General features: G+C 41.1%; 1 protein-coding gene across 2 annotated transcripts; it reads right to left on the reverse strand.

The window, feature by feature from the left end:
- Positions 1 to 6249: 6249 nt before the first annotated feature.
- On the reverse strand, positions 6250 to 20110 carry dedd1 (death effector domain-containing 1). Of its 2 annotated transcripts, XM_078252545.1 has the most exons (7): positions 20001 to 20110; positions 19536 to 19713; positions 18178 to 18695; positions 17812 to 17940; positions 16752 to 16889; positions 7851 to 8225; positions 6250 to 7543 (listed from the first exon to the last, which is right to left on the reverse strand). In XM_078252545.1, exons 3-7 carry the CDS (start codon positions 18650 to 18652, stop codon positions 7533 to 7535), a joined length of 1128 nt encoding a protein of 375 aa, XP_078108671.1. In that variant the 5' UTR covers positions 18653 to 18695; positions 19536 to 19713; positions 20001 to 20110; the 3' UTR covers positions 6250 to 7532. The 2 variants fall into 2 exon arrangements, with proteins under 2 accessions (XP_078108671.1, XP_078108669.1); XM_078252543.1 differs by having other exon boundaries at positions 6250 to 8225.
- Between the last annotated feature and the right edge of the window lie 487 nt (positions 20111 to 20597).

The following is a 20597-nucleotide window of genomic DNA, read 5'->3' on the forward strand; positions in this document are numbered from 1 at the left end:
TCCAGCAACAGTGACAACAACCACACAGTCACTCACTTCGTTCATATGAGGCAAGTAATACAAACATTCGCAGATGATGGGAGAAAGCATTGCAGGTGCAGAGCTGGAGCGTGACTTCCGTATATGCATAACACACAGAACATATTCCAAATCAAATATTCCCGCTATAATACAACATGCAGAGCAGGCAAGGAGACACAACGCTATTCGTCCACAGAGCAAAGGAGCAAGGGAGGACAGGAGAGAGAGAGAGAGAGAGAGAGAGAGAGAGAGAGAGAGAGAGTGAGAGAGGAGAGTGAGAGAGTCAGAACACGAGGGTTGCCCCCGTGAATTAATTTCTATCTAATCAATAAAAAAGAACAAGACCATCCCCGCACACAAAAAATCATTACGACCGATATTTTTCTAGCCCCTCTCTCCACTGCCTTTCCCCAGGACGAATTTGCCGTGAGGAGTGTCGGGCTCCCCTGCAAGTTGATTTAAATCTTTCGCCTTTTGAATTGACACAGAAAGATTGTGATTTGAGAAAGGGAAAGGGGGAGTGTATATTACAGCTTAGGAGAGGAATGGTTAAAAGACACATGGAGGAAACGAAGTTAAGTCTGCAGGATGCATATAGAATGCGCACCTAGAATCATTTTCTTGTTTTTTTTGTGGATGTGAAAATTTACCAGTGCTTCCATCGGTGAACGTCTCCATCCCCGCCATGCGAGCAGCCTGTCTGGACAAGAGAGGGATGGAGAGCAAAAAGATGGGGGAGAGGGTACGGGAGGGGGGGCAGAGGTGTGTGTAAGAGGGGCCAGTGCATGGGGCGGCTGAACTGGGTTGGGGGCTCAGCATTAAACTGAGGGGTGGAGGGGTTAGAGGTGAGGCGGGGTGGGGTGGGGGAGGTTTGGAGGGATATGGCAACACCCTAACCTTTCATGTCCCCCTTTTCTCTCGCTCTCTCTCCTTGTCCCTCGTTGTCCCCGTTCCTCTCTCAATCTCTCACCCTCGATGTGTGTCTCTCAGCGGTTTCCATGGCAACCCGGTGGTTGTGCTGCTGAGGAGAAAGAGGCGCGTGCATGAGACAGGGAATGAGGGAACAAGGCGAGACGGTCGTTTTCAGTGCAAGGTGGGGACCATGACACATCTTAGGTAATTAGCAATCAGAGGCATTTCAAAATTCCTCTTATGTTATGTTCTTCTAAATATGCCCGTTTGCAAGTGTGATAGTGCCCATTTACTTTGTAAGGGCAAAATGTTTAATGGAGCCAGTGTGACCCAGCTGCTGAGTGGCCTGCATAATAATGACATTGAGCATGTACACACAACCATAAAGTTCTGCAAGTTTAGATTTTAAAAAATGTGTTACGGGAGGTTTTACTATAAGTTCTGTAACTTCATGACATGACAGATGTTTCTGATAGTGAATATTCAGCAGGAGCTCTGCTGCTTTGAACATGAAGCCTGCTTAAATTGGTAATTCATCTATATACTGCCACCTGCAGGTCATAGAAAACAGTCCTTCCTGCTCAGCATGAGAAACGCGGAGGTCCTTTCTGCTCACACACTTAACTAACACAGTGACACCTTCATTCATTTGGTTTGCATGATTCATTTGATTTACCAATGCAACCGGTCTGACTTAACTTAATGAAGAAAGTTACACCAGATTTTGTGCAATGGAAAATAATCTATTCTTGCAAAACTGAATAAGGAAAAAAAATCTATATTTTTCTGGCTTAATAATTATAAATAAAGCAAGTGACCTGACCATTTCCATCTCACATTCATGTATTTGGGAAGATGTGCTCATATGCAGCCTTTTTCTTTTTTGTTAAAGATAATTTTTTGGGGCATTTTAGGTCTTTAATTGACAGGACAGCTGAAGACACGAAGGGGGGGGAGAGAGAGAGAGAGAGAGAGGGGGAATGACATGCAGCAAAGGGCTGCAGGTCGGAGTTGAACCCACGGCCACTGCGGCATGGACGGAGCATGTACATGGGGCGCACGGTCAACCAGGTGAGCTACCCAGGCACCCCATATGTTGTCTTTTTAAAATCTTTTTTGAAATCTGTTGAAACTGACTATAGCTTTACAACCACACGGTGCAGAAGTAAACCAAGGAAGAAGGCGTTCGAGAAGATCACCTAATCTAATTTTCTCTCCTCAATAAAAGCCATAGAATTTCCCCCATCAGAGAGATGTACCATATGCTGCAGGGTATACATATAATAAAGGCAGCCCCAGTGGGCCAGCAGAAGGCTGTAGTGTCTATCAGCTTTAGATGACACGTTTCGATAGGAGACTGATTTAAGCCTGAGCTACCACAAGATGACTTGAGTCTCCATCCAATCAAAGAGGTGCGAAGAACACCTGCGGACAGTGGAATAAAGTCTACAGGAGGATGATGACCAGTGTCCTGCAACACAACCCAGCATTACATTAGCTTTTGCACCCCAATACAATTTGCAGCATGGAACACAAGACCACCTCTGATGTCTCCATGAAGTGTTTTAGTCAATAAACTGAAGTCACCTCACCAAATGTTCAGTGTGCTATGGTGTAAAAAAGAAGAAAAAAAAAAAAAAGGCTTCTTTATATATTTGAGTCCACGATATTCCCTACTGCAGGTAATAGAAAGAGAAAACACATGTTGAAACTGATCAATTCATAAAAAAAAAACACTACAGTTTTATCACTTGCAATTTTGGCACAATCATTGTTTCTCTCTTATGCTCCCCCTGGTTGTTTGGTCCCCACCCTACTACAGCACAAGGGCTGCCACTGTCCTGCCCCAGCTCTGTCACCATAGCAACGGGATCTTTGACCCCATCTGTGGAATCCTTGACCTGGATGTATATCAGCGAGGCATCAAGGGAGCCTATTGGCTGAAAGCTGCTGCTGTGCCAAAGCCGCAGAGGAGGGGTGACTGTGGCAGTGGTGATGGGGTGCGGGCTCTGAGGGTCAGTAGCAGGCCGAGAAGATGGGAGGATTCTGGGGTCCGCTGCGGCTGACAGACTCAAAACATCCCTTCAGCTGTGGCTTGTTGTGCCTTGATCACTAGCTTTGGACAATAAGGGTGTTACTTAAAGCATAAAGACATTCTGATACCATTCTGATCTGATACCACTATCATATCTGTCTGTAAGTATTAAGTTAGAGCCAGCAGCCAGCTAGCTTAGCATAAAGACTGAAGACAGGGGTGAACAGCTACCCTAAGAAAATAAAATCCACCAACCACCACCCTTAAAGCTTACCATTTAAAGAACTCAAGGCATCTGGCCAAGTAATAGTACCCCACATAATCGACTGTGAAACCTCAAATTGTTAATATTAAAAGAACGAAATATAGCATGTTAATTACTTAACAGGTGCTGGTAGGCAGATTTAGTTACCTTTGGATAGGCTATCCGTTTCCAAAGGTTGTTTTCCAATCTTTGCGCTAAGCAGCTTATAACAGATACATATATTTATATGACAGTTGTATCGATCTTCTAAAGTCTTGGCAAGAAACATAGTTCGCAAAGTGTGAAATTATTCCTTTAAGCATCCAGACTGATTGGAAGATTGTGGAAAACTTACTGCACAGATCTGTTCTGGGAGACACATTTCTGGAAAGAGGGAGAGGTTCAGTCATAGCCATAACGAGTGACGCAGTAGCCTCAGCATCATTTTCCTAAGTTTTAAAGCAAGATGAAATAAAAGGGTTGGAGATATGTCAGTGGGTGTAAAGCTGGGTCTAGATGGTAGCAGCCCAGTTGTTTGAGGAGTCTCGTGGAGATGCATCAGAGATCTAATTCCTCTGGGAGAGGGCAGTCTGTTGGATAGAAGGGTGGGACTTGTTGAGGATGCTCTGCCTATATCTTGTCCTTGGATATTTGTGAGCATTATGTTCCTGAGTGCTCCAGATATGCGCCCCAATTTCTTTGACAAACAAATCTCTCATAGTGGCAGGGTCATCCAAGTGGGAGTCGTTGTTCAGAGGTGCAACACGGCAGCATCCTTTGAGTTGGATCTCTGGAGTTTTGCAGACTTCTCAGTGCCTGGGTCTCCCTGTGGGCATCACATCACTGGTCTTGTTTTAAGGTTGGGTGTGGTAAGAACTGGGCTTTCAAGAATCTCAGTTTTCCCCAAGGCAGGCCTGGGGCAGTTTAGCTGGCCATCAAACAGGCCTACTCTAAACAGTGTAGAAAAGGCCCTATCAGGTTTTCCCCCCCGAGGGTTGGTCCCGCTTATTGTTCTCCATGATGGCAAGTCAATAATAAAACTTCATTGTACACTCAGCAGCATTTTTAAAGAGGTGGGGGGTGTCAGAGTGCTCTTAATTGACCTAATAGTGTCTTTAAGTCAACAAGTGACAAGGAAGTACAGCTAAAACAGTGCCCTAAATATTTAAAACAAAAGAGACACGAGAGATCTGAGAGTAGAACTGAATCAACAGGAATGGGCCCTGAAATGTCAATAAAAATGACAATTAATTTAGCTTTGTTGCATAGCATCAATGGCTGAGAAATATAATAAGATAATAGATACATTATTTACATTTTAAAAACTTTGGTTATTAAAATAAATGATAAATAGCAAATCTTTTTGAGGTTTCTTCACTGGTCTAAAATGCCATTACGAACTAATTAGAAAAAGTCACTCGTCACAGTGCTTGCGACTGAAATGATGACTCTTCAAAGTGCCCTTTAGCCGACATTTACATTATTTATTAATGGCCTGAGGTCCGTGTTGGTCTACATCAGAGCACTTAATTATGTTTAAGGAGGTCCAGCGAGTCAAAGACCCCACTCAATATCATAAACAAGCAAGACGTATAAACATTTCTTAATGTTACATTTAAACAAACATATTGACTCATCTCTGCCATTCCTTGTTAGCATAAATATTGATTTAGCATCATCACAACTGAGCCTGAAAATATACAACTTGACACAAGGCATAACATTTTCCCTATTTATTTTTGCCCTAGATTTTGAGGAGTTGCCATAATCTTTGTACTACTACATGAATGTTAAGTATAATGTCATACGGGAAAGGACATCAATTTTCTTTTAAAAGCAGAAAGAAACGTGCACAATCTTAAATTTACAGGACAGGACTTACTAGCTGTAAGGTTGTTGGCAATTTAATCGGGAGCAAGGCTATGAAGATTTTTTGAAAACTAAATGAATCTTAATATCCATTTAATAGCTTAGGAAGGCATGAAATAGATTTTACTATAGGTGTCACTCATTTTGGTTTTGGTAAGAATCCTTCTTAACATCAGCGGTTTCAAAGACATGTTTTGTGCCTAAAAATGGCAGCTAAATGTCTACTATAACTAACACTACTGTTTGTTAAACGTTCAGTTTGTTCAGGTGTAATTAATGATTTTTTTTATACTATAATTTTAGCTACTATCTATAGGAAGTTATCTTGTGGACAGAAAATTACATTTTCAAAAACATAGATGATCTTAATTGGAAATAATTTACATATTGTTTTGCAGAAATTCTAAGTGTAAAAGTGTCTAAGTGTCTTACATTCTACAACTCAACACGCAAACCAGCAGTTTCGTGTAATTACGTACACTGTCATTGCTGGGCCTTTAAGCATGTGAATAGTACAAGCACACACCATTCTTGGGTTTCATCAAGCTGACAGCTTAGAGCAAGTAGAAATAATTAAGGATCTGACCCACGGTGACCTGCATTCGATGGACCTCTTCAGACCGTTTGGGGGCAGGAGGGCACACTCCCACTAATACAGGTATGGAGGGTGAAGGACTGGGATAAATGGCAATTCAGAAAACTGAGGGAAAATAACAATAACAAGCACTATAACAAAATGTTAGACAAAGAGATACAAGATGAGACAGAGGGACTTCAGAAGATGACAAGTTGTGCTAGGTGTAAGGGGTTTATGTTGACTTGTATAAGGCTTATTTAAACTTCCTACAGGCAAAACAGCTGAAAAACATGCACATTGTGTTGCACACAATATATTTTTTCTTGCAATATATCATTTTTGAAAACTGTAACAGCTGTTTGGTTATGAGTGTTTTAACAAGTACTTTACGTATATAACAGCTTGTGTACCGTGTTTCTTAGTTGACAGGGACAACTTTGGTGCTGGAGTGACATTTTTTGGAAATTTGAGTAACGCAATCGTTAAGATGTGCGTTTCCAGAATGTTCTCCTCTCTACAAAATTGGCAGCAAAGATTTACATTGTAGCAATTTTAGTTATTGGTTCAATAAAGGTCAATGTGCAAAAAAAACTGCTTTAGGCCATCAAAACTTTATTATTCACCAAATATATCATATATAAAGATTTCAACAAAAAGAATTGGCATACCAAACAAATGTTTTTCTTTAACAAAAATGTTCCCCTGAATTATTATATATATTTTTTTTAATCTTCTATGACTAATACAATCACACATAGAACAAATGCAAGATCAAAAACCCACTAAAGTAAACATGGAAATATGTCCATTGTCCTCTGCTTTGCCCTGCACTCAGACAGTAGCAAGTCTGCCTGCTTAAGTCGTGCCAGTATGAAGGGACTTGGAGGAGGGGCCTTATTGATCGTCTTCTATGAGTGAAGTCCAGGCATTAGTTCCAGCAGGGTGAGTAGACAGCTGTCCGTGAGCCACTCTACTGGGCCTACATAGCAGGGCTGAGTGGAGCTGGGATGTGCACTTTTGATTTTGATCTCCCAAACATCACTTCTATTGACCGACGCACTGTCCTGTGCTTTACTTGCTGAGAGAAGCACTTGCTGAGGCCTAGCTTGAAGCCTGGACACAATCCACCATTGCATTATCCGAGTTGCTGTTGACAAGCTTGGGATGATGAATCTTCCATGGTCCGCTGAGGCCTAGCCCTAATCACTGCTGTCATCTACTGGCAACTGCCGTATCCACTGACCACGGCAATCAAAGGTCGAGTTATCGTGGCACACATGGGCTGAGGATCCCAGGGTTTGTTATCTAGGTGTATATGCGTGGGCTCCGCTCTCCAAAGTTCAACACAAAGATCAATCTGTACTGAGAGCAGCCCGCTTTTCCATCTGTGCTCAGTTCTCACACATTTTTAAAGATCAGAAACTTTTTTGGCATGTTTCTTTGTCCTTGAAATTAGTTTAAGTAAAGAAAAGTGCCAGTTAACATTATCATTATTCTTCAAGTCCAAAACCAAGAGAATTTAGAGACATCTTGGAATCTGAATGCCCACGGTCTATGCGTAAATGTGGAAAAAATGGGCAACAAACACTTGATTACAAGTTTGGTATCATTGTGGCCCATTTAATCTGTGTACGTGCATGTCCGTGCGTAGGCTCAACCTTGACCGTGAGCATTTGACTGTGTCAACAGTATGTAGTTATTTGTGGTATTTTTTTTTATTATTATTTGTGGCACATCAGTTGTCTTAACCTTATTTAAGATTAATAATGTAATGAGGGGCTTACCATTTGATCTTTTGGCACAGGCTTGCTTGCTCCTGTTCTTACTGAGACTAAGAAGAACAATCTTGATACATCCGGTTTCATCCTGGTGTCCTACAAAGCACCTGTGCATGAATCCCAAGGGAAAGCACATTGATTCAATCTTATTCCATGTTCTTTCACAAATAATGGTAATGTTTCAACGAAAAACTGACAATTCTGAAAATGCAAGGCCAGTTATGAACACAAACATCAAATGTAAGAGCTGCCATCTAGTGGTTTACACATGGATTGCAACTTGCAGAAGGAGGCCTTGCAAATGCTTTTTGCAAATTCGCAGCATTCCCTACTAGTCAATTTATCAAAGCTAATATAATACACCCCAAAGAGTCTTATCAGCCTATACAGCCCAGCGAGTCTCTGTGCGCCCACCATTACTAGATGAAAACATTCTCCTAGCTCTCAGCAACATTCGGCCCTCCTCGTAGTCATCCTGGTCCACACTGATCAGCAGACGGACGCCCTCCGCGCCTGCTGCCATCCTCAGGGAGTCAGTGATGAAGACTCCCTTCAGGGCCTCCAGCAGAGCTCCGCTTAGGTAGTCACTCCAGAAGGCCTCCAGGTTGGCCAGCTCTGTGAACTTGATGTCGCAGACGATGGAACCCAGGTCTCTGGAACGAAGCAGGGAGCTGGCCTGGCTGAACAACTCAAACTGTCGCTCCAGGGGCTGCCGTTTGTCCGATGAGACACCCTCACGGAGTGCTGAGTCATGCTCCAGGTATTCGGCCCGGACACGCAGGCGGATATCTGATAATGGAAGAGGTAGGAGGAAGTAGTGGTAGAAAATAGGGGTGACAGTGTGGTAGGGGAGAGTTAAGGGGTGAAATAATGAAGGGAAAAGTAGATGAAAAAACAGAAGGGAAGGCAAAGATATAGCAAGGTAAGGGGGGAGGAAAGAGAGAAAAAGAAGACAGTAGTGGAGGATGAGGAAAGATGGAAAAAGTGAAAAGAAGTGAACAGTCAAATTGGAGTAGCCCATGTTCAGTAACGGACAGAAAGGGAGGGGTCATGAAATCAAAACAGAAGAAAAACAAGGACAAGACAAAATCGTTAAAAACAGCTTATCTAAGTTGGTGCATTACATTAAGCAGGGATGAAAAAATAAAAAGGTTTTGGGGGGGTCAAGAGCACCAAAGGAAGATTGTGACCCAATAAACTGAATACTAAATGGACTGGAAATTGTACACTGAAATGCTTCAGGATATATATATATATTTTTTTTTGTTGTCAAAAGTATGATAATGGTGCAGCAGAGCAAAGAAAACTGCTAATTATGCGAGGCACTGGAGCTAGACCAAACCAACTTTGTGCATTTTCTTGTGCTAAATACTGCTGTGACCCGTTTAGCTTGTTCAGGTGAAAATGACATTTTGGAGCATTGAGAGAAATACTCTGCAACTGAACCAGTAGTCGAGTCCCTTTTCTTCCCAGGCAATTCCATCATTTTAAGTATTAGTGTCAGCTGTTAGCTAGATGACTGCAGTGATCAAAAGAAACTGATGCATGAGAATTTTCAGTGCGACATCCTGCATGGTCTACAAAAAAATCATGGCTATAGAGTTCACGTAATGAATAAATTGAAATTAAATTGACACCCTGAGCAAATATCGTAGTGGCAGTAATGAAAGCAACTTAGCAGTGTTAAGCCATGGAGTGGCTTTCTGTTCCAGCCCGGTGTTTAAAAACAGCAGATTCATTCTGATGAACGTGTTTAATACCGAGAACAGATAGCTGCTGGAGTTCCGCAGTAACAGGATTGGTGGTCATGCAACAGCGCAGCGAGAAAGATCAGAGGATACATACTGTACTGAGTAAGAGCACCGCTGAGATCGTCCCCCATGTCATTATTCCAGAGCTTCGAGTGGAAACCAGCTGCTGACGACTTTTGCTGCAACAAAAATCCATCCCTTCCACTCAAACCCCTTCAGTAGAGGTAAACAGCATCTACTACCAATAACATCCATTTCACTAGAAACATTGTCATCAATGTCTCATTGCAAAGTTGCGTAGAAACATTTTTCCAAGCAGCCATAATTTCATCTCTAGGTATACAAAACCCAGCCTAACCAAACCTCTTTTTTTGCTCTCCATTAAACGTTTAAAACAAGAGACCTTTAAGGTGAAATCTTAAGGTGGAGTCTGCGATTCTGGAAAATGATTGTTGGTATTTGAACTCAACACCCAAATAAATACATCCCTCCCTTCAGTGTTACTTCAGAACGTTAGCATGTGCATGTCCCTCTCGCTCCCACTGCCTTCTCTTTATACATCTATGGCCTTTCCCCTGTCCTGTGCATGAGCACAAACGGATCAGATAGTCGCTGAAGTTGACAAAAAGTGTATTGGATTAGAATCGCAGACTCCACCTTTAAAGAGGAAACAAAAAGACTGCACTCAAAATAAATAGCTTGTCAAAATGTTAAAATGCCTTTCAATGTTAGAGTAAACTGACAGACTTTTTGGAGGAGTGAGAAGCATATTAGCACATAACAGAACAGGTCTATAGAATAGTGTTTGAAGCTCATACTTATGACTGATGGGAAGAAAATGATGGAGTCTCAGTCATGGAACAGAATCATTACAAGAGAGCACCAAGGACCCGACTTGAACACTTATTAAGGTCTGTAACTGGTTAACTATACGGTAGCTATGACTCCACTGAAAATGTTTTAACTCAAGAGTCACGTTTACCCCTTCTTCATTCATATTTAGTTTGGGGCTACGGGGTATGGCACAAGACTCCAGAGGGATAAAGTTTGGAAAATGTCAACATTAGAAATGCAAATGTTGAATTAAGGCATTGATTTTGCATGTCTTAACATTTGTAGGAAAGCACTGGCAAACACTGGCATTTGCATTCATGCTTCATAAGGCTGTAATTAGAGAACTACAAAAACAAAAGGACTGGATCAAAGGGGGCACTTAATCGATAAGGTTTAGGAAATGTTTAAAATATGCAGGGTTGGGGTAAGACTTGCAGATGGAGATCATTCCATTTACAATTTAGTTTGCTCGTACAGAGAAGGCAAAATGTTTTTCTTCATAGATGCATTATGGTACAAGAATATGAAATACTGACATTTTACAGGAATAAGACATTTGTGATTTGACAAATTATTAAACCCTGTCTCGATAACAATGTCTTAAATACTGAGGTTATTAACTTTCTTCAGGTCAATCCATTGAGAATACATGCAGATACAATTTGATACATTATTTTGTTACAGATCATGACTCCTCAGAGAACGTAAATTCATCCCTCTTTTTTTCATGTTTTGCAACATTGATTAACAGTGGACTGCTAACAGCCGGTAAGTCTACTTCATGGCAAAAACTGCATCATGAAGACAAATATTACAAACAAATGGCAACGGTACAAAAAAAAAATGTCCAAAGCAACAATACCCTTTAGTACAATCAATCATAAAAAAGATGGTAATCTGCATAGAGCATGCTTTAATTAGAGCATTGGTGCAACAACTGTGGACAATAGAAACTCTGAATGAGCTGAGATGGGAGACACTGTGCACACAACTAGGCAGAGGAAGTCAGTATTGAAAAACACAATTACAAGACATCTCTGAATAAAAAGTCAAAGGTAGGTGTTTTTATATTCTGACAAAGTCCCCCATGTTTGGCATAAGCCAATCACCGCTCACAAACAAAATTACACTATCCCCACTATAAAGTGTGGTGGTAGCAGCATCAGGCTGTGGGGATGCTTCTTTGCAGCAGGCCCTATATTGCTCGAGAAGGTAGAGTGTAAATTGAATGCAGCAAAATACAGAGAAATCTTGGATGAAAAACCTGCTGCTGCAAGAATACTATGACAGCACAATAACCTATGAATGTATGCAGTTTTATTTATACTCTGACAAAGTCTTAATTTGTTAATCAGTGTCAAAAACGCATGCACTGTGATTCAATGTTGCAAAAGAAGGTGGGGGTTTGAAAACATTTTGTTTGTACAATATACTTGCAAGCATGTTGACAAATGAGCAGTGACAGGATGTGTTTAAGCAGTTTGGTATTCTGATTTATCACAAAATGTCAAATAGGGCATCTATTTGTATGTCACCTAACTTTTTGCACTCAAACAATATTCAGTACGGACTCAGTGAAATATTAAGTTAAAGCGCTGTTAACAGTTCGACCTTTTGGATAATTTCACTGTGTGAGGGCTGTGGCTATGATAAACAACCGCCCTTCATGCAATTACTGTATTTATGGATGGCCTCCATTTCTGCTTTCCCATTTCATACTGAGCAGGATGGAGGTAGAGATAGTGGCACTGAGGAGAAGGCCATTTAAAACCACAGGAACACAATGATAGTCATTTTGTTAGGGTTACAGAGCACTTCACGCTTCATCAGACACAGAGACATCCACTTAGACAGGACATTAGGAGGCACAGCTTTCATTTTCTCACTTTAAACACCAAGCCTTGGCTTCCTCCATCTCACCCCCACCCCACCCCTTCCAAAAAAAAGTTTAAGTACCCATTTACGAGGAGTCACTTGGCACGGAGAGCTTCAACTCTTTATCGATCCGCTTTTCTGCTGAACGACTGACCAAGAGTGTGGAGAGTTAGAGGAGTATTGAGAGACAGGCAGACAGAACTCTCTTTTCCCCATAGACAAAAATCACTCTCTGTACCAATTTGCGTAGTTTGAGCATTTAGAGTTCGTTCTCTCCCTCTGACTGTGTGTAAGGAGGATACTGTTTTCCTGACACACAGGTTGGTCTGTTTAGAACTGCGAACACAGAGAAAGGAGAGAAAGAGAGAAAGAGACAAGCACAAGTGGGTTGGACATCTGTCGACTGGGTCGTTTTTTCAACATCAAGCAGGCATGGCACAGCACTCACTTCTCTTAGTTGTAATGAAGTCTGAGTCAGGGCAATAGTTGGTACTGACAAGTTAATCAGCTCGACTTTACTGTAGCTCTATAATATAACACGGTAGTGTCTAAGTGGGATGCTTGGGACTACTCTTACCTTGACCAATCCCCTTACCCTCACCAACCATAACATTAATCATATATGTCTATTAGACCAAGTAAGGGCCTTCACAAGCACCCCATTTAGTTAGCACAAAACCACTACTGAGCTGAGGGTACAGACACCTTATGGGCATTTGTAACCGCAGTTGTCATTGTCAGAATATAATTTAGACACTTCACTGAAAATGATCTGAGAGATGAATCATGACAAGAAAGAGTATTTGAGGTCTGTTTAAAAGCTAGGGGCCAGCATTGGACTGAACCGCCCTATCTATCTCTGCTCCCTCTTGACAAACGCACATCCAGGGCTCACACGGGACACAGAGATAAGATACAGCAGGAGCTTCCTTCAGCAGAGCACTGTTGGGTTATTTTCCTCAGAACTGCTTGAGTAAAAGGTTACACGGGCATTTTTTGAAACGGATGTCTGTTGGCAGCCATTTTAGATTCTCTGACATGGAATACGGGATTAGTCCTTATGAAAGGACGAGTAGCTGTGCAGAATAAGCATTTTCCTTTTAACTTGAGACTCCAGAGCTGGCTTACGTGAAGTTTCAGTTAGCCAGTAAGAATTGAGTTGATTGAATCGTAAGGCAGATACTTAAAACCACTCGTAATGAAGATAGTGTGAGAGTAAAGGACGGCCCCAAACCGTTTCCCACAAGCGGCAAAAACTGGCACCTTCACAAACATGTCCAACATATTTTTATTTTGTGTTTGCAGGTTAAAGACTGGGCTTTATTGTTCTAAGTCAGGCTCTTCAGTCTATTAATTAGTTGTCATTTACCAAGACCCAAACCATTCAAACATTAACCACCAATAACCTAAAGATAAACTTGACAAAACCAATTGATTGTTGTCTCTTTGTTTGGTTTACAGAAGCAAATATACCATAAATGTATATATAATGTCCCTACTTATGTATTAATATTGCATGTGTTGACTTTCTCTCAAATTTCACCACCTTGATTGTATCTCCTGATATCTCCTGTAACACAACTTGCAAACTCCACCCTCTAACGTGGGAAGACCTCAGGTCACAGTGAGTATTCTGCCATTTGCGCTCAGCCAAGTATTTGACTGCATTTAGAGAATAATGAAAGAATAATGCCAGATTCAAATTGGAAAATAGTAAAGTGGAACAATTAGTTAAAGTCTTGGGAGTTCCTTAAAGCCGAAGATACACTTGCTTTTTAACCATACGTTCGCATAGACAACCTTGTAGCGTTATTTCTGAGTACCTCCACAGCCAACGGATCAAACGATGAGATATGCGAGGCAGCAGTCATGCCTTTGGTAATGTTAAAAGCAAGTATATCAACGGCTTAACTTGGCTGGTAAGGATTGGTTCTCTTTATTATTTACAATGTTTTGCAGCCACATTCAAGATAACTTATTTTCTTTTTCAATATAGCATACAACATAATACAAATATTAGCTATCATAAACTGTGTTTCTATTGTCATATGACTGCAAAACTAGTGTTTTGATCTAGGGTCTCAAATGCTATCTAGGTAACAAAAACTCAAACACAATTATTGCAGGGCTTTCATCATCTTACTTTATAGTCATGTAGTAACAGAAATGTGTATGTCAACACATGTACTATGTACATTTATAGTGAAAACAGACAGCCCTACCAAGACATAGAAGCGGTCAGTTGGACATGCTTGTGAAAGCTCGGATATTATCCGCACAGAATTTAAAAATATACTTTCTCTACATACAATTTATCCCCATTATTGTGGTTTTAGTGAGCTCAAATGAGTTGTCCAGAGATCTTTGTTGAGAAATCAAGTTGAGAAATCAGCTGAAAACGTTTTGGAAGTATTTAAGGCTTACTGCTGAGGACTCAGTTCTGTGAAACACTGACACCAACAACCCTTGTCAGAAATAGATAAGGAATCATCCACAGAGCACAACACTAAAGAACATTACAGGATGCTTTTTTTGAGGAGCAAATTACGTATCCTGAGGGGGATAGGGTAGGGGGCAGCTACATTATGTACACAAGCATCGAATACAGAGCAAACTGGCAGCACCAACCCCTGTTGTAACAAGGCATAGAGCCTCTTTTACCTTAGGCATCGGCCCAGACTTGTGAGAGAGCACATGACTGAGTTGATCACGCACACTGCAGTATGTATGGACTGAGTGGAGTGACAGACTTTTTTGTTTTGTTCCTCAGTCTCCCTTCTGTCTCCATGATCCATTGTGTCTTAGGTTATTCGATCTGAGTCACAATCCTGAGTCAACCTGGTGGAATCAAATGTGGAGTCAAGACAGCGACAGGTTTATAGTCACAGGCACATCACGCATCCTGAATAGCTAAGAGGGCTGTCCTCATGGAGTATGAATCATCAGTCTTTTGTTGTAATAAGTATTTCTGACCAATAGGCAAAGATCGACGTTCAAAAGAAATGTTTAAGAAGGTCTGCATGAATGACTAAGCAAACTTCACACAAAAAGGCAATTGATGTAAGTGTTATGTCAATCTTATTGTGCTGAGAGAAACTAGCATTGACTGATTAAAAGACAGGCAATAGTTGAAACGTGGAACAGGACATTGCTAATGGATTACATAGTGCTGCTTTCCAGTGGAGTTAGATTGTTTCAAACAACTGCTCAAGAGAATTTTTCAGGAATATATGTGAGGTATGACAGTCAACACTTGTGACAACTTTGTATCAAGCTTGACAATAAAGCAGAACAAGGGTTGAATCTAGTTGTGACTGGACAGCTTCTTTTAGTATAGAGTAGACAAAAGGACAGGAGACAACCTACCAGTCTGTACTGTTATCAATAGCAGCAGATGGACATAGGCCAATGGGTTAGAGACAAGGTGAAATGAGGGAAAAGAATGTCAAGATGGAGAAATGGATAGGGCGACAAAATCCCCATGATGTTGCATGTTTAATTAAGACAGTTAAGGAGATACAGTAAGTCTATACATAGTCAGAGCGTGACAATGAAAACATCATGTGAACCGCTTGAGTATAAAGGAGATGTCAGTCAACTGAAAGCGAAGTGCAAGCTAGTTTCTTTCTGTCCAACAGTTGAATCAATTGTTGTCAGCATCCGCTGCTCAGACAGTGAATAAGGTGTTGACTTTCTGGTGCCATGAGACATTAAACTAAGTTGTCAGACCAAAACATAATTGTAGTAAGTGTGGTACACAAAAAAAAAATAAAATCATACTTTGTTCAACAATAGCTCAAAGGTCACGGCCTATGTAGCAGAGACAGATTTTATACCCAGGTGATAGCAGCAAATACATAGTTAAGTTCTGCAATATTTAGCTTTATGTTCTTTTGCTGTCAGGAAGGGTTGCGTCAAATGGGACTCTGGGATTTAAAAAAAAAAAATAGACAATCTATAACATTGGTACGCCTGGCAAATGTGTCCTTCATTTTGATTCTGTGACAATGACACCATAGTAATTTATTTAAAGGGAAGTTGGAAACCGGATAGAACGATTGGGAGTCCTAGCTTTAGATAAGGCCAAACACAGATTATTTTTGTGGCGCGTTCACACGGTATAAGCAAAGTCTGTATTTTACTAAATTAACTGACATTATCCCCGGATATAATGTCAAGGCTCTGTCAAAACTTTAATTTATAATTTCCAATGCAGCCAAAACGACCCCAAATCACAGAGATGCCGATTCGCACAGGACTAATATTGACGTGTAACCTCTGTGTTTGGCGAAATATGGTAGGTAATTTGCGGTGGAAGTTTTACTTGACAAATTATGGACATGGCAGATTCACACGAGATAAAGATAACAGACAACCTCTGCACCTATTACAAATGACCAGAGAGGTCCCCAGGTAATACTAGTTCCGTGCGTAGGCCTACAACATTTTGGTAGGCTATGCGAGTTGTTTATTGTTTTCAAACAACAAGCGCATGGTGCCTTGATCTACAACAAAGGAATATACGTACGTTTAAAATAACTCCTCTATTGCTGGGGCAGTGGCTATAATTTTGGAACGGAGTAGTAGCCACTACAGACAGTTTGAAAAAACATTCAGACTTGGTATACAAACTCCTTAACTCAAGCTGAGGTATAGCATAGACAAACATCAGAATTAGGGTGACAAAACAGGATAGGTGGTGTTAACAGATTCCAAATGAAATTAGAGCTTATACTGTTAATGAAAAGAATGGAACGGAGAATTATCTGTAAGAGAAAATGGCGGGATGAAGAAAGGAGGGGAGAGATGAAAAGCTAAAAGAGAGACAGGTTAAGAATAGTGGGGTTGCACTTACTGCAGGACGCTTTATGTGGTGGTGGTAGAGGAGGCAGTGGCGGGCCCTGTCTGCTAGTTTTCTTGGGCTTGCGGCTCCAGCCATTTCCCCTCTTCTTCCTCCTCCTTGCAGATGGCCCAGGCATAGGAGGGTAAATACCTGACAGAACATGCATGGAATCAGTTTGTGGAATTCAGACAATAAGACATGAGCATTTTGTTGTGAGATTTGCTGTTGTCCTGTTTTATTTCTTTACCTGTCTGCCCTATTTCTGTTAATTGCTAATTCTGTTAAATGTTTATCAGTTTCTCTGATAAAAAAAAAAAAAAAAAAAATCCTTTTTTTCCCCCCCATGTAAAGTTCGCCACAAACGTATGGTATGTAACCAGGCACCAATATTAGACCTAGGGGAGAAACATGGTCCATACAAGTACGCAAACACAAATGACAACGTCTGGCCCAGCTGGCACAAATGTGCGTCCCTGGTGAACATACTGAGCGTGTGCTCCTACGGTGGAGGAAACAAAACGGCAGTCCTCAAGGGGACAATATAGAGATAATCAGAGCGTTTCCATGACCACAGTAAACAAACGCATCTTGTGGAGGAATGCGTACTGCCGTGCTTTCTGAACAGGGATGTGTGTCTGAAAGCAGACGTGACGAAAAGTCTAAAATATGCCGAAGCATACGGACATGTTCAGCTACAGCTGGGCAGCTGGGATAATTTTGAGCAGAAGTGAATCCAAACAGAAGGGGTCAGGTTTATCTTGCCGATTCATGCTATAGCACGCCTAGCAGCAACGCTCAGACTCCTGCTCACGCTAAGAATTTTAAGGGACACATTCCAGAACGCAACAACACATTAAATAAATCTCCCTGGGAAAATCCATTTCAACTTAAATGGTGTACATGTACATTTCTAGCACAACAGCAGCAGGATGGAACAAACTAAATTTCCATGGCAGAAAGGATGCTAGTGCCTTATCACCAAAACTGATTGATTTTGTCTGATTAAAATGTTTGTGGAAACACTGTAGTGTATACTTCCAGTGAGCTAAATATTATACTACAGTACACTTACCAATTCTCGATTGCTGTGTGAAATATGGAAGAGGTATTTCTGTCTGTCTGCAGCTATGTTGCATTCCAGAGGCGCACACCAACTCTCTGTTCTCTATTCCATACCCCTGTCCAACTCGCTCTGGAGATACTGAAAAACAAAAACAATGACAAGTATTTTGGTTAGTGTGAAACCATAATAGAAGTTATCTTAGGACACGTAGAGCAGGTCTAGACCACACTCTTTAATTTCCAAAGACTCAACATTCCCCCATGAGCAAGCACTTGGCGTGGCGGCGGCAAAGATAAACTTCCTTTTTAACAGGTAGAAACCTCAAACAGAACCTGGCTCTAGGTGATAATGAGCACCGCTGTGATTCATCCTCACCTGTCCTCCTTCTTTTGTGGGACACTAAAGGCAGCAGGTCATGGCGAGTGAGGACTCTCAGTAGTTGCAGCAGTGGCTCCAGGTTGCCATCACTAAGGTATCCTCGCCTCTCCAGCTCCAACAACAGCTCAAGGCCACTCTTGGGCTTATACGAGGCCACTAAGTGATGCTGGGAGCCCTGAGGCTTCAATCGCATCCAGGCTTTTAGCAGCTCAGGACTCGGGGACATGCCCAAGTCATCTGGATCGCTGCCACAGGGCTCAACTGTCCAACCTGTTGGGTCAAGAGGGTGTGGTGCAGGACAGGTTTCATCCAAAAGGAATGACAACACGTCAATGTCAGTCTCTGTCAGCTGACAACCAACTACGTCAAAGACCTCATGGAGAGACAACATCCCATAGTAGTTTAGGCACTCTGTTTCATCCCAGTAAAGTGAGTCCCTGAGTGGGCACTCTGGGTAATGCACGGCGGCCATGGGTCTGCCTATAGCCCCTCTCCACCTTACCACCTGCGTTAAACTGTTCAGGATAAAGAACACAAACATACAACCATTACATTAGACCATGCATTGGACATGTAAAACTAACTTTCCAACAGTAAAGTTAAGAAATAACGTGATTCGTTCCAACCACCAACATAAATAAAGTAACGCTGTGCTCTACTGCAATGTAAGTACATCAAATTGTACTTGCTTTTTTCCTGTAGAAACTACATCCTTATTTAAGCTGTTTGACAGTTTGACCTCTATTTCATGCTATTGTAGAGCTGCAACGATTAATCGATTTATTGATTAGTTGTCAACTCTTAAATTAATCGCCAACTATTTTGATAATCGATTAGTCGGTTTGAGTAATTTTTAAAGACAAAAGTAAAAATTATTTGATTCCAGCTTCCTAAATGTGAATATTTTCTAGTTTCTTCTCTCCTCTGTGACAGTAAAATGAATATCTTTGAGTTGTGGACAAAACAAGACATTTAAGGACGTCATCTTGGGCTTTTGGGAAACACTGATCCACATTTTTCACCAAACAACTAATCGATTAATCGAGAAAAAAAAAAATCAACAGATTAATCGACTATGAAAATAATCGTTAGTTGTAGCCCTATGCTATTGTGTGTAATCCTAAATTATATTCCATATAGTCAGTTGTTGAAAATACCACTTTTTGAACAAATGTCAGCCAAGACCAGCTAAGACACATTCCTCGTAACCTAGCAATTAACAAAAACCAACAGCAAGCCGTCTGCGGTTTGTTTGTTGCTAGTGTTAAGGTAACCTTACAGCGCCACGCACGTTCTTAATCTTAGTCTTCTTAGTCATGTTTCAAAGCCCGTTTCAGCAAGCTCAGCAGTCTTACCTGTTTTGGGTTTTAGCTAGACGCTGTCTTGAAACATGCAATGCAAACTTTTGTCAGCTATGACGTGCTTCGTTGTCTTCGTTTCAAAGCAGCTGGAAGCCAAAGAGACGAGGCGTTCCTCAAACACGAAGCCGCAAACGTCGGCAAATTACCCCCTTGGCACGTTACGTAATTATGTCTGTGGAAAAAAACAACAACATTTAACAAAATGCACTTTAAACAGCTGTTTATCTAAATTACCAAACTCAAATGAAAAACTACAGCTAAATCTGGTGTACTATGACATATATAACAGATGTATCGTGCATTTGCGATAACGGATTTGACTTCCTGGCTAAGAACGTTAGCTAACTGTAGCTACACACAGGCCTTAATGAATACGGGCCCTGGGTGATATCAGTGATAACGTAAATACAAACGGGGAGAAAAGTATTCAATGTATTTTGAAAGCGATATTTAATATACCTGAAAACTAACGTTCCTAGCATAGAGGTTCCTTCCTAGTCATTAGCGTTGGATGGTCTGGGCAACTCCCGTGCAGTTCCGTACAGGCAGTAGCACAAAAACACTGAAAAACCGACCAATTACAGCCCTCCGCCTATGCTAAATGACGTAAGGTCACGTTTTTATTTCACTGATCTTCAGTCAGATGTTCTCTGCGAGCTGCCTTATTGAATCAGTACAACTTAAAACAGACAGCCGATCCCAAGTCGGCTGATTTAATTCATATAGTCATAGCTGTGTCGCCTTCCATACATAAACGCCTACAAACACATATGAAAACATGGAAAAGCAATACAGATTTATCAGAGTTCAATGTGTTAGCAACCAAACCAAACCTTTCGGGTCAAACATTAAACACCCCAACTACCAGTAAAAAAAAAAAACACAGTTCAGTTTTTGTCATTAATATGATTTTACTCTAAAAAGTCTGACTTTATTCTCAGAATTCAGATAAACACTGTTTCTTTACCTCCAACCAAAGTTGAAATCATGTCATTAACGTTAGTCTGCTCATATAAAAAAAAATCATTTCAGTTTCAAGAAAGCTTTTAAAAAGTC

This window comes from Sander vitreus, chromosome 6 (assembly GCF_031162955.1).
Source record: "Sander vitreus isolate 19-12246 chromosome 6, sanVit1, whole genome shotgun sequence".
Classification (NCBI taxonomy): Eukaryota; Metazoa; Chordata; class Actinopteri; order Perciformes; family Percidae; genus Sander; species Sander vitreus.

What these genes read in the sequence shown, in the direction of transcription:
- dedd1 (XM_078252543.1), bottom strand. Translation starts at nt 18,652, where the DNA reads ATGGCCGCCGTGCATTACCCAGAGTGCCCACTCAGGGACTCACTTTAC. An exon ending in CACACAGCAATCGAGAATTG is followed by an intron (nt 16,890 to 17,811) that starts GTAAGTGTACTG and finishes ATGTTCTGTCAG; the next exon opens with GTATTTACCCTCCTATGCCT. An exon ending in ACCACATAAAGCGTCCTGCA is followed by an intron (nt 8,226 to 16,751) that starts GTAAGTGCAACC and finishes TTCCATTATCAG; the next exon opens with ATATCCGCCTGCGTGTCCGG.